Genomic DNA, 15,116 nt, shown 5'->3' with positions numbered 1-15,116 from the left:
GAGAGTGTTTCTGCACCTGTTTCTTCTTTCTCCTGCAAATCTAATAATCAGCAACATGGTACTCAGCCAGCTATGAAATTTCAGATCAATTAGTATATTTCATGCATTTAATGACTGACAAAATATGAAGTCATATAGCCACAATATAATGCTACAATGATACCAAGAAAAGCAGTCACCAAGGAGGCAAAGCTTCACAATCTTGGATTTTGTTGCAATAACCCACTAGATTAAAGCCAATATTGGATATTAATATGCAAACTAGAGTACCTCATTAATGAAATAAAACAAAAGTTTGGAAAAATGTGAGCTGTTTCCACAGATACTTTAAGAGCCTGTTGTTAATTAGAAATTTATGGAAAACTCATTAGCTTATGTTATCATGCAGAGAATAAGTCATCTTAGCATTTTGAGAACAGAAAGTTCATTTATTCATTAGTCATAAATCCCTATATTTTGTTCATACACCTCTATTGAACTGACTGCCTTGGGTGTGAATGAAATATAATTTGTGTTTTGGCAACACAATTATTTGAAGGCACCAACAAACAAAACTAAACATTGCAAATAGTTCCAATTCCACCACAACAGCTCTGTCAACCTGCCTAATGGAGTGATAATTATTCATTCACATATTTATAGCCCAAGCATGGCAGTTCAAAGCCTTTATGCACTATTTTCCTCATGGATTTCCTGAAAATAGTAGTTTTAAAGCATGTACATACATATACATACACATATGTGCGTGCATATTCATACACATTTACTTCACAAAAGGCCACCCACATGTTTTAACAAATATGGGTGGAAAAATGGGTAGGTAAGGGAGATGTGATGACCCAGCAGCTTTACTGATCACTGAGGCCACCCAAAATGTTCTGTTGACAGATTTCTTAATGCTTTGAAAAATTTTGACTGCATCAATGGGAATGTTGTAAGCCACATTTCTGTGTTAAAATGCCTCAGCTATTTCAGAAAATATAACTAGGGAAAAAAAGGTGGGTTAACTCATAGCAAAAAAAAAAAGTAGCCAATTACTTTCTTCATTAAGAAGACCTTAACCAGCCTACTTTGCAGCTAAAATATTCCAAGGAGCTTTCCAGAGTGTCAGGAATTTGTGTTATAATTAGCATAGGCTTGCCAAGTTGGTGCAGAGGGGAATCTCAATCAGTCTCAGTCCCACTCCCAGTCTGATGTCAGTGCCATTGACAGAGCCTGAAGGGGGATCACAGGTCAGTAGGAGATCCCCTGAAAACCAGAACAAAGAATTGCAGACCCTGCAGCCAGTGGCTTGGCTTTAACACGGGGCCAGCTGAAATACCTCTGTGAGGAACAAAGAAGGCCCTGTTTGTCATTCTGCCATCAGCAGGGATGCTGGGATTCAGCACACCCTCAGCGAGTTTGCTGCCAGCACCAAGCTGTGACAAAGGTGGAGATGGCACACCTGAGGGAAGGGATGCCATCCAGAGGGACCTGGACAGGCCGTGGGGCCAGGAGGTGGCCCCAGACCTCATGGAGTACAGCAGGGCCAAGAGCAAGGTCCCACCTGTGGGGAGGGCAATCCCCAGCACAAATCCAGGCTGGGCTGGGAATGGATTGAGAGGGACCTGGAGGACTTCCAGTCCCTACTGGGGGCTCACAGGAGAGCTGGAGAGGAACATTTGAAAAGGCATTGAGATAGGACATGGAAGAATGGTTTTAAACTGGAAAAGCATAATTTTAGATCAAATACTAGGAATAAATTCTTTGCTGTGAGGGTGGTGAGGGTGAGGTTGTCCAAAGAAGTTATGGATGCCTCATCCCTGGAATTGCTCAAGGCCAGGTAGGAATGGGCCTTTGAGCAGCCTTGTCTAGTGGAAGGTGTCCCAGACCATGGCAGGGGAGTTGAAACTAGATGATCTTTAAGGTCCCTTTCAACCAAAACCAGTCTGTAGTTCTATGATTTTTATAAACTTTCAAAGTTGTGCACTTCAAAAGCATTAGTTTCTAAACTAGATCTCACATAGGTTCAATCTCAGATGTTCTTGATCCCAGAGTTTCAAGACTAAGACTTCCTCCCTAACCCTTTATGGCAGGTGAAGGTTTTTCAGTGTCTAGCTTCCCAAGAGGGCACATGGAAGTCTTGGGTCTCTTGCCAGGAGCAGCAGGTGGTGATGCACCAAGAAGAGCCAGGGGCCATACAGGAAACTTCTAATTTGGGGATTGAACTGATGGACAAAGCTGGAGATGAAGAGAAGCCATGGCAGGAGCTTTTTAGAAGAGTGAGGCAAAAAAAGAGACAAAAAATAGGATGAGTGAAAGAAAGTGGGGGCTTTTGCCTTATCAGAAAGTTACTGAGAGGTTTGGAAGCCAGCAGGCCTTTTTCAGAGAAACACCCTCTCCTAAAATGTGTCAAATTGAGCTGGCAGAGCAACAGCTCTGTATTCCTATACTGCCATAAAATAGTTATTAACTTCCCTGATTACAGGTGTCCTCATCTTCCTCCCTTTTCTGCTTCATGGACATTCCCAGCCTCCTTATATTCTCACACATTCTGTTGGCATCTGTGTCTGCACTGCAGAGCTACTGGTCCAGTCCCTGCAAAATACCCCAAATGATGGGGATGCATGCTTCCATAGGACCCTGTTTGTCAGCCAGGGAATTACACTGAAAATCTTCATTAAGATACACTGTTCAGTCCCTGCAGCAGTTTTGCACTGTTTAATACTGTGGTCATGGATAGTTCTGGTAACTCCAGGAATAGAACCACCACCCCCTCACAGAAAATGGATTGTTTGACATTTTTATTAGCTTCACCCCTTGTTCTGTGGAGATGACAGCCTTTACCTACACTGGCATGACTGGGAGGAAAGCAGGGAGAAGGACAGCACAGCTGACAGCATCTTGCAAGTCTGTGATGCTAAATCAGCATCAGTGCCACGTGCCCTCTCGATGAGGACGGGATGTAGAGGCAGAGTCGTGACAGTATGTTCTGAGGTGCCCCTGTGGTTCTCCCAGCTTGCTCTGTCAATGTTTCATCTCAGGTTATTAGTATTTATAAAAGCATGCCCTTAAAATAGCTTCATGGTGTTAATAGAAGCAAAAATAGAAGTTCCTGCACTTAAGTTGTTCGTAGCGGGGTAAAACAGGGCTAAATTGGGCAAGTACAGGAATCATAATAGCACAACCCAGTTTAAGGGTGACTTTCAAATCCCCTTCATGTCTTAAAAATCTCTGACTTTAAGCTAAAATTTAGACCAGGATGCATTCCTTCCTGCTTTGCAGAAAACCCTTCTCCCTTTAAAAGGTGTAAGATTTGGGGTGACTTTTGCTTAAAGACTGCTTAAATCTACTCTCTAAGTCTTTCACTCAGAAGTGGAGCAACCACAGAATTATCCAACTTCTAAAAACACATTTCAGAAAAATCTTTCAGATTTGCATTTGAAATGTGTAAAATAGACATGTGGACTGTAGAATAGATCGTGTTGTGGGTTGACCCCAGGTGCCCACCAAAGCTGCCCTGTCACTTCCCTTCTCAACTGGACAGGGAGGGGAGAGAAAATATTATGAAAGACTCATGTGCTGAGAGATCACACACCAATTGCCATCACGAGACAAACAGACCCCTCTTGGGGAAATCAGTTTATCACCAATAAAATCAGAGTAGAATAATGAGAAAATAAAATCTAAGCCTTAAAACACCTTCCCACCACCCCTCCCTCTTTCACTCTGATCTATCTCCTCCTCTCAAGTGTCACAGGGGGATGGGAATGGGGGGCTGTGGTCAGCTCATCACTTATTGACTGCGCCACTCCCTTCTCCTCAGTGGGAGGACTCTTCACATTCCCTACTCCAGTGTGGATTGCCTCCTTTGGGAGACAGTAGGGGCACAACTCTCTCACCATGGCCTGCACCTGGCTGCCCATGCTCCAGCTCCTGCCCCTCCTTCTGCACTGACCTTGGCATCTGTGGAATGGCTTCTCTCACAGATTCTCAGCCCTCAATCTTCAGCTGCAGTTTCAGAGAGAGCTGAAAAAAAAATTAATTCACCATCTATAGAATATGGAGAGGGGAGCATGAGAGGCATTGCATTTATTTTCCTAATTTTTAAGAAAATTATTTTTTAAATAGGCGCAGCAGTCTGCATGTGTCTGTTCTAGGCACAGTGGATCACTGACCTTCTGGCACCTAAACTGATGAACTGTTCTTCTCTAGACAGTGTTGATCATGCTTCACTGAGAAATCAGTGTCTTTTTTTTTTTTTTTTTTTTTTAATTTTCTCTATTTCTGTAAGTCAACTCTGTGATTATTGCCAGATAAGCCACAGACAATATTCAAAGTAACATACTGCATGTTTTAGGACAAGACAAGGAAACACAGACTATTACAACAGTGAGTCCAAATTCCAACCTCACTTGACACTGGAGTCAGTCTCAATCACATCAGTGAAGTATAAGTGAAGCTCTGGAGAAGGAAGAGAAAAATGAGTTACTTTATCATGCCTTGGCATAATTAAAATTAGTCTTAAAAATTGATTATCTTAAAAATTCTCTCATCAGGTTGTTCTAGACTGATATTTTTCCTGAAGTAAACTACTAATTGTCTGGAGTGACTATATATTTTATTTTTTTAAATAGGCTGGTTTCTTATTTGCAATACCTCAATATTTCTCACAACTGTTGTTTCAGAAAGGAAACAAAACAGTAACAGATCTGGGAGCTTTTCCCATTTTGTTTCCTCTAAAATTTGCAGCTGTTTTAGACAAAAAATGTTTGTCTGTTTTGCTGATTTCTTATTTGCCAATGCTAAAACAATATCCTATATAAACTGGAGAGGCTGACAAATTAATTTTTGTGGTTTAATATCAGGCAAATAAATCTTACCATTACTAATTATTTTTTGACCTTGCATAAGAGAATAGGATTAGACTGACTACAACTGACACTGATTATGTGAGACAGGATGTTATTAAATCCCTTTGGGGAGCTTTTGAAAGATCCACCACATTTAGAGAAGAGAGCTTTTCTCTGTCTTAGCTCATTTATGGAGCAATTACATGTGACTTACTACAAAAATGATGGCAGGAAACACAATGAACAAACAGCTAAAGTGGAATTTACACCACTCCCATCTCTGTCAAAACATCTCACAACCTCACATCCTTACAAAATTTTGCCAAGGTTACCTATAGCTAAGCCATTTGCTATATATCAGCAAAAGGTAGGAGATGTATTGGATTAAGACTACATGGAGGACAACTTGTAATGGATATGAAGGCAGCAGAGATTTGTCAGTGCTCAAATGGCTTCTTTGCACCAGGAGCCCAAATTGAATTAATTTTTCAGGTTTGAAAATCCTAATGTTTTAATTTAGGCCATCTCAGGATTTTCAAGGGTTTTTTTTCATTAGAACACTGCTATAGAGGGTTTCTTAGTGGAGTGCAGAGAAATATGCAAAATGTACTGACTTGAAAAACCTCTGCTGGGTCTGGAAAAACCTGTGGCTAAATTTCCTGTTTTGTTTGATTGGGCCTTTTTTTCAATGTTAAGATTGCTCAGGTGATTTTTAGTAGTAGTTTACAATTTTGTACCTAAAAGTATGCCAAAATGGAGAGCTAGGTAGAGACTGTTTCCATACCTGTGTTTCTACAACTGACTGCTTTCCTAATATCCATAGCTGAGAATGAAAATGCACAGTAAAGTGCTACAGAACTGTGTGTATTAAATATGTACACACTTATTGATTATGACATTTACAGTTTGAAAACATTAAGAAAGCTGTTAAAAATGTATAACCCAAAGTAGTACTGGCAGTTCACTGCAGAACCAACAGTACCGAGGTGTTATATTGCAAAGATTTATTCTCACCCCTGTTTGATTTCAAAGTTGATATTGCTGTAAATTCATGTGATGACAACACTTAATACTTGGGCCCTCACTTTTTTTTGTCTTCCTTGTGTGTCTTCACATACTAAATCCAAGTCCAATATGGAAGAAGTTAAAAGACACTTAAATATCTTTTCCTTAGGTACAACTCAGTGGTGTAACTAAAGTAACATGCTGGCATTCACTTACAGCTTTTCCTTGGGATGTCTCAAAGACCATCAGCTTGCTGCCAGTAGTCCTTGACATGAAGCCAAACCTAGGGCAGACTTAGAGCAGTGGCAAGAGCCTCAGCAGGGTTATCCTTTCCCAGAACACTAAGGTTCTCTGCTGCTCTCTGCAGCGCTCCTGAAATATGTCATGTATGTAAAGATGTGCTCATCTTTACATGTGGTACCCAGAAGGTCCCTACTTTGCAGAAACCACTGGTAATTGAAGGAGAATACTGGAGGGTAGGATTTTCTGCATTTGTAGTGATCACTGACCACAGGGAAAGTTTATGCAAAGATTTTGGCTCATAAATATAGATATGCTTGAGTCAGGAAAAACTGATTTTTACTGAGTTTGTCCTTTAAGGAATGTTATGTTGTATTTCTAATATTGCAAATGAATAAAGCAATACTGCATGACGTGTTCTGCGTGGCCAAATATTGTAGCCTTTACTCAGAATTTACTCAGGAAAAACCACCTTTGACCTCAGTGAAGATTTGCTTGACTAAGGACTGCACAGGCTGTTGTGAATCTTACCAGCATTTCTTGATGCTAATGTTGGGCAACAGTTCTCATTGCTAATTTGCCTGCCTAGTCCTTCTCCTGGGCTCAGGATCTGCTTTTGCTGTGTGTTATTCATAGCTTCTATTGCTAGTTCAGATTGCTTCTCTTTGTGCTTTTCTTTCCCAGCAAACATTTTGCAGCTATTGTTCTGCTGCTGGTAGATGAGCACAGAACCTGGTATACAGGACTTGAACCTCAGCCCAGATTCAATGAACACTGTTAAACATGTTCTCACTATGGTGCTCAGAAGAAATTTTGATGACCCTCTTTCAATGAAGCATAAATTTGTTTAAGCTGATGTTTTCAGAATGCAAAAATATAAGGCCTTGATTCACAAATCTCAAGACCAAATGCTTCTGCAGTAAAATAGATGGAGTAGCACCCATTTAGAGCCATCAAAAGGTCAATTGTAAATGCATATTCTGCCCTACAAAATTCAGCCAAGGAAGTTACTAAATGTGTGTGCTGTAGCATCACTCTGTTTATTCACTGCTTTAAAGTAAGATATCCTGAACAATAATTAGTACCAAATTATGCCATAGCCTTCTGATACAAAGCAAATCTAGCTAGGTTATCACTCCTATGTCTTATGAGCCATACCTAGCCATGGTTTATCCTCTATTCATGCTACAGGGTACGAAATTCCTGGGTGCCAACCTGCCTATGGCAACCTAGAATTCTCCAGGGCAGGCTCGCAAAATCTTCACCTACTCTCTGGGACAGGTAACTAATAAGTGATGTTCTGTGAGTTATGCTTTCTTTCTAACTTTCTGATGTCTGTAAGAATGTTTCATTTCCTCATGTTAGTCTGTGGTCTCTCATTGTTCAGCTCCACTGTGTTTTCTGGCCCAGGGATATAACAGCAGACCTGTTTGTTATGGTACTCTAGATGCTTGCCTCAGCCAAGCCTGTGATAATTGTTACTAACATGCATAAAACCTGAAAGTTGTTTAAGCTGCAAAATCCACAGCTGCCAACTACTACTTTTTCTGATGGAGTAGTTTGATAATGCAGGTGCATTACATTTCACTGTTGGTACCACAGTTACCTGGGCAGTTCACCCACCTCTCTTAATTGCTGGTATGTGTGTATCTATATTCTATTTCCTTTATCAGTTTTACAGTTACCTTGAGTCTCCTGAACTGGGGATTTTTCAATGCTATAGGTACAGAACACTGAAAGGATGGGAGAGTTATAACTGATTCTGGTTTACATTTCTATGCAGCATGTAGTATAATTTTAAGTAATGACTCAGTTTTCCATATTTTGCTTAAATTCTTTTCTACTTTTCTCCTGAATTCACTGTCTATTCTTTTTCCTTGACTTTATTTCAAGTGACAGGTATGTAGAAGAAATGTCATTCACTAATCCCATACCTTTTAATGACATATGAAATACTGTAAAATATTTCAAAGTAAAAAGGTGATTAGGTTAAAAAAATAAAGTCAGTCTAAGCTTCAGATTGGTTCCTGCAGTCTAATGATTTTCTCTAAATACAAGATAGTAATGTGTGAGAAATTTCATCTTAATAGTGCTGATAGTATAAGAAAGACATAAGTGAGATTTTTTTGGATTTTTTTCACGCCATCTACACTCTGTGGAGCAAAAAACCCCAGCAATCTTGGAAAAGTGTTTTGAATTCCTGCTTCTCATTCCCCTGGGATTCTGCAGGTACAGGCTACTCTTTCCTGGGCTTAGAAGATCTTGATGCAAAAATAGCTTTGTTCTGCTGCTTGTTCTTGCTAAAATCAAGAGATGACCAGTGAAGTGAAACATAATCCAGGCCTATAAAACTCTTTTACAAAATGTTCGACCCTAATTCCAACTTGGTTGCGTATTTGGAACTTCTTTAAAATCAGAAGAAATTCACACATCCATGGTGTAATCTCTGAGTTTGATCTTACATTCTGTTTTAAAATGGATGTCCACATGGAATTTCTGAGTCTTGGGATGATACTTAGTAGTCTTTCTGTAGGGCTCACTAAAAATATATTTCTTTTCCTATCACCATGATCTACTTGTAGTTGTTACTTATGAAATAAAAGCTTACTCCTGTAGAGGATAATGCCACAGGTTAGCTCCAAGTCTACTACAACTCAAAATGCACAAATCCAAGATTTTATCTCAGCCTATTCATCCATTTAATAAAAAAATAAAAATAAGCATCCATTGAAAGATAATTTTCATTTTCCTACACACGTTTGAAAAGCTCACAAGGATCTAAATTGTTAGAGAAATTTTTGTATTTCCTGAAAGCTGGCTTGTTTCTTTCTGTTGAGTAACTCAGATCTTTCTGCTTCACCATATCTAGACTGTAAAACAATATCTGGAAACGTGCTTTCTAGTTACCTTGCTGAAGGGACTCATAAAAAACCCAAATGTTTGTTTGGTAAAATGAAAAATAGTGAGTATGACAAGTGTCAGCATTTACAAAATGAGGATAGGTTCTATTTTACCCAGCCTGATGCACCTTAACCTTTAAAAGCTGATGAGAAAGCAGGAACAGTATCAGCAAGAGGTTTCTAGTAAAAACCTAAGTTTTGATTAACCCAGAATGTTGAAGTAGTTCAGTTATAACATTTAAAATAAAAAAAAAGAAAAAATTTAAAAAAAGATGGTCTGTGTTTATGTAATCCACATCTCAAGGCACATGAGGAATTTTTGGGAAAGTCTGGAGTAGTGAATCTGCCTCCTCACTCTGTACAGTTCCTTGGGGTGCCACATCTGCAGGGGAGGTGGAATCAAAGGGCTCCTGGGTCCCCTCTGAAGGAGCACATTGTGCACTGCTTTTCACATGAACAGTGTGAGCAGCTTTTCCAGGAACACCTGCTGCCTGACTTGGTCCCTCCAAATCTGAAGATCTTTCACTTGCTCGCTCCAAAATCTACCCAAGAGTCAGTGTCAAGCTGCAGGGCTGGTAACAGGAGTTTGGAGGAATGCAGTCCTGTTCCCTCTCCTTTCCCATACAGCCACAAAAAAAGGGTGACAAACCAGAGTCTTACACTGAAAAGCCAGCGCAGCCAGGGGAGCAGGATAAAATACTGAACTAATAAATTATGACATTCAGCTGGGAGGAGCTGTGTGAAATGATGGCACAACATGCTGAGCCATGGGGAACTTGCTAGAGGTGAACTCATTTATACTCTTGCAGAGTAGAAGATTTCCCAGTTAACAAGTCCCAAAATAGTGTGCTGCAGTGTATAAAACAAGGTAGGGCTTGAAATAATTAGCCACAGATGACAGATGGCAACTCTTTTCTCTTTTTTTCCTTCTTTTCTTTTGCTGTAATATCAAGTTGATCAAAGGGCTGAGGATCATTTGTTATTGTAGGAAAACTAAAAATATCTTGAAATATTCAGGCAAAATAAGTTCATTCAGGTACGAGCCAGTAGCTCTCATTGTTCCTGTTCAACACTTTGTACATGAGTCTATGTGTAGTAATAGTTTCCCTCAGAATCTGAATTACATGTGCACAGCTGAGAATTTGGGTGTGTCCTGGCTTAGGAGTATTATATAATCAATTTATTAAATCAAACTGTTAATTTATTTAATGTAATTGCTTGCTTGTGTTAACAAACCAAGGATCTCTTGTACTGCCAGGAAGCCCTCCAGAGGAGTGCCCAGAGCTCACCTTTCTGGCAGGTCCCTTGAGCAATGTCATGCAGTGGCTGTGTGAGGGGAACCAAGTGCTAGGGAGCAGAGGCTGCAGCAGAGCTGACTGCACCCCTGACCTCTGGAGGTGTCTGGAGGGGCAGTGCTGCCTCTCGATCCAGGCAGGAGCAGCATTTCCTCCTGGGCTCTTAGGAGTAACATCTGGCAAGCATGGGCTTTGTTTAAAGGCAAGCACCTATGCATTCAAGTTAGAGACTCAACAGGAGCTTTGTCTTGCATGACTTCTGTCACAAAAGAGGATCAGAAGACAACAGTAACAGATATAGTTAAAAGGAGAATTCAGTAATTTGCTCAAATAATGTAATATACCCTGCTCATAAAGGAAAAAACCCGTAGCATCTCCAGTCCCAGTAGTAATTCTGCCTGACTGCTTCACGAGCCAGAAGAGTATATTTGATTTTTTCAGCTGCTTAGCATAACCTTTCTGATGAAAGTGCTAAGCCAACACACCTAAATGAGTCCCTTGAGCAAGACAAAGATGAATTTCAAATCAGAGGAATGAGAAAAGGATTGGGAAAGGAAGGAAATAGTTAAGATGACAACAGAGATTACAACCTCTGCCCGTTTAACTATGTCCGGGTGTTTTATACCAAATAAAATAGGAACAAAATTCTATCCCTACTGCTAAAGCACATTTCTCCAGTACTCCCCTACCACACTTCCAACCTCAGTCCTTTAATAGAAAGAATAAGATCAATTTCAGATTGCTTCTGGCCAGTGGGCTTCACCCATTCTCATTACACTCCTATTGCACATAAACTGCACAATTCAGGAGCAGCCACACTTCTGTTCCAGCACAGCTTGATCCAGATGAATCGGGGAAATAAACAGACAAAAACAAAAGGGAGAAAGGTTTAATAACACAATTAAAATATAACTTTATAAGCTTGTGAGCTGATGTGGCAGGCTGCTCTCAGTAATTTCCAGAGGGAGCGCTTATCCGTGACTACAAACCAAAGCAATCTAGAAGCTGGCCACTCGAAGCTGTAAGGAGAGCTGCTGCAACTGAAGGCAGCCTGCTTAATCACCTGGAGAGCTCTCCTTAGCTTTCTAATCACAAATTGAAGTCTACCTCTAATTTTGCTTCCCCAATTTTTCAATACCTTACTATTTTTTTCCCCCTTTCTTATCACCTCTCGGTAGTCTGGATTCCCTAGTGAGATGCAATGCAGATGGGTAGGATTCTAACAGACATTAAAAAGCAGACAACAACTGCTCAACAACTTCAAATAACTTTCTGTCTGAGGCAACCCCCCCCTCTCAGTGGCCTGTGTTACATCATATTTGTTGCAGGCAGCCTTTGCTGCTGGTTTTCTTACCCTTTTGAACCCTCCAACTTTACGCTGCAACTCACAATTTCTGCTACCCAAACATTTCATGCAAACTTATCAGCCTCTGGGAAGCCAGGAAATAGCAGCTCTTACAGGGATGAACCTTCTTCCAGACTCATGGGAACAGCAGAGGCTGGACAGAAAGCAGTGAAGATCCCTTAATCCCTAGGAAGGGTGAGGGTCATTCGGACTCTGCTCTCTTGCTCAAATGCTGTCTGAAGTTTGCCACCCCAGAAGTTTCCATCCTTCTCTCCCAGTTTACCCAGCTGAATCATTTCAGATGTGCTCCAAGCACTAGGCAACATTTGAGCAATGCAGAGAATAGGAAGCAGGGCACGAACATGAACAGAGTCCTTCATTATGGTAAGAAAATAAACATGTCCTTCCTACCTCTAGAGAATGAGCAGAAAGCATGTATTCCTTTTGGAATCCCATGCTGGTTTTCTTCTCTTGGACCCATATTTTCCAGCTCCCCATCTCTTCATTTTCTACAACATAGATAAACAAATTGAACAGACACAGTCCTCATTCAAATTTTTGTAGGATCACCTCCTGAGCAGGTTTGCATTTTTAAGGTTTGCATTTAAGCCACTTCTACCAAGACTTTACCTGCCAGAGCTGAAAACAATTAGTTTCCACTTCAAGGAGAGCCTAACAGAGGCACTAGGAGGCAAAGATCATCGTAACAACTTCTGCTGCTTCCACTCTTTCCCTCTGCTTTAGTCGCCTTTGAATTTGGGCACAGGACTCCTGCTGTTTTGCTGTGCACTGCATTCATTTCTCACATACTCAGGTATTCAACCTCAGAAGTGTCTCATAAGCAAAAATGGTCATCTCATTAATAGGAGACAGAAGCTTGTTTGGAAGATTCCAGTTCCAAATCAAGTTTGCAGAACTATTAAATCAGTCCTCAGAGAGCTGGCTCAGCCCTTGCACCAAGCAGTGACAGTGCACATCCTGGTTTGGAAATCCACATTCTTCCTTCTCCAGGGCTGCTCTGTACCTTGCTTAGTGCCTTGCACATTAAAACACTCCCTGGTCACAGGTCTGGATTCTCATAGCTCATTTTCATTTGCCCTTGGTATTTTTCAGAACACTGGGGGAATCAAAAATGTCTGCTAAAGAAACTTTATTTAAAATAAACAAAACACCTTTAGTGTCTATTTCTGAAAGCTGAAATTTTATTTCTGGTATTTCAGTTCAACCCATTCAGAGCCTTAGGTTATGGATAGCACCTTTAAATAAAGGAAAACTTGTTTGTCTTTATTATGAGTACATTTTAAAAATTTTGTCACGTTTCACTGACAATAATGGCATTCACTTAAGACAACTCAGTGCTGACAGATGGTCCTCTAAGGGTTTTTTGCATGTCAACACATAACTGAATTTTTGTATCCTAATCACCTGATATTACAGTTCATACTGAATGCTCTTGTTGGATTGATGTGTCTGTGGGCTTCTGATATTTGTTACGAGGTCACCCTTCTGCAATGGAGGACTGTCAGGTCATTACAACCAGAGCATAATGTAGTTTCATTTTAAAGACAGATCACTCTTTTCTACCTCTTATGAATAAGGCCAGTACAGTTTAGACACATTTAACCAAGTGATATATCTTGTCAGGTCTGAATTTTTAATTGTGTGAATTATGAAAGAGTGAGGTACTCATGTCCAAAGTCAAGTTACCTTCCAATATCCAGTGATGTATTGGTTTTAAAGTAGCTGTATGAACTCTACAGGTGCCTCAAATAGCTTTTCATGCAAGGAATCAACCCCACAGCACTTGGCACTTCAACTGCTAAACATCTCTTCTTTTCCCCACCTCCATTCCAAATTACTCTCTTTAATTTTTCGGATAAAGGGTCCCTCTTCTCTGGTTTAAATTCTGCCAGCATGCCTGGAACCCAAGAAAAGGACTCTGTCACTTGTTTTGTGTGTCCGTCCGTCATTTGGAAACTATCTGAGCTCCAGATTTGGATCACCCACACATTTGTTCTGAAACATATGTACAGGCCTTCCTTCTCATAATTGAAACCCAGCTTCAGGTTGTTTATTTTGAAAGCAAGTACTGCAAAGAAAATGCAAATTATTTAATACTTGCAAAAAAACTCCTTCAAAGCTTTCTTTCTAAGTGTTTGTATATATATCTACAGGAAAGAGAGATCTGCATGGAATTTGACAGGCAAACTGTTCATACTCCAAAGTTTCAAGTATAAGTAATTTCTTCAAAAGTAATGGAGAAATTTGGTGGATGTGCTATAATGAAAAAATCCTGTCAAACCTCAGTAAAATTTTTTTTTAAGAAATAGGTAAGCTGAACAAAGTCTGTGTGAGCCTGAATTTACAGGAAAATGCCTAATACACATTTGCATAAAGCAAATTTCTTTAAGTAGAAATAAAGCTTCTGAATAAAGAGTGCAGCTTGACTCTGAGTCTGAGCTGCAGCATGTAATCTTTTTCCCCAATAAAATTTGTAATTTCAAGTCTGTAGTTGGATTCTCAGACTCTGGATCTTGACTTTGTAATTGATCCCATCCCCCTCCTAATCAGATTAGGCAAGAGCAAGGTTAGACACAAAAACTGCAGAAAATAGTTTTGGCATTAACCTTTTGAAACAGTGACCCTGAGCATGTAACACATAATCAAAACTTGATTAACATAGAAATCCAATTACTGCTTCATTAAAAATCTTTCATTAATCTAGAAAACACTTGTAAAATGCTTTGACTTCATTTCCCAACAACTACAACTTGAAAAAATGCTGCTGAGGGGTCAGATTCAATGTCACAATTGTCATCTCAAAGCTATTCCTCCTAAGCTGGGGTTTGGGTGCCTTTCTTGCTGCATGTCTACTTTGGGCAACATGCAGAACCATTCCAGAGTCATGTCCAGCAAAGATGTGCTGGAATGAAAAATCTTGGGTGATCCAGACTATCAGACATGGGTCATCAAGAGCTGCTGGAGCCAAAATTCCTGGGAAGTTTCAAAATCATGCTGTCAATGCTGTCCAGCTGCATGGAGTAGTAACCCAGTAGCACTGAAGACCTGCTGGCATCTCTGCCAGCTGTAAGCATCCCCAGAGATCTCTGTTCCTAAAACCCTACAGGGAAAAAGAAGAAAACATTATTTTTGAAATTCTGTTCAGAATACATTTTTAAAATATTCCCCAGTGCTCCCAAACTCCTGATCCTATGAAGTGTTTTTTTTAGAATGTGACACATCACAGACATGAAGCAGATCTGATAAACAATTTAGAAGCATTTAGTGGTTCATTTTTGTGGGCCCCCACGCCATCTAAGCAAACGAGAAAGGAAATACTATTACCTCATGTCATACACACAGAACTGAGTCAGGAAGAGGGGGAGTTATCTGATGAGATGTGATTGTCTGCGTCTGAGATACTTGACTTGATTCCCTTTGTAAGGAACAGAAATGGAGACTTCCAGATTTGCGTCAGCTCATCTAAAAGCAGGATTCT

At 40.1% G+C, this 15,116-nt stretch overlaps 1 protein-coding gene across 1 annotated transcript in view; it reads left to right on the top strand.

Annotated features, from left to right (window-relative positions):
- BEGAIN (brain enriched guanylate kinase associated) overlaps window positions 1-15,116 on the top strand; it is a 149,056-nt gene that overhangs the window by 68,720 nt on the left and 65,220 nt on the right. Inside the window, exon 3 of the mRNA XM_050974833.1 lies at window positions 7,269-7,358. Within this exon, the coding sequence (XP_050830790.1) occupies window positions 7,269-7,358 (90 nt within the window). The remainder of the gene's footprint in view (window positions 1-7,268; window positions 7,359-15,116) is intronic.

This window comes from Serinus canaria, chromosome 5 (genome assembly GCF_022539315.1).
Source record: "Serinus canaria isolate serCan28SL12 chromosome 5, serCan2020, whole genome shotgun sequence".
In the NCBI taxonomy this organism is placed as follows: Eukaryota; Metazoa; Chordata; class Aves; order Passeriformes; family Fringillidae; genus Serinus; species Serinus canaria.
This window is presented reverse-complemented; position numbering and strand designations above follow the sequence as displayed.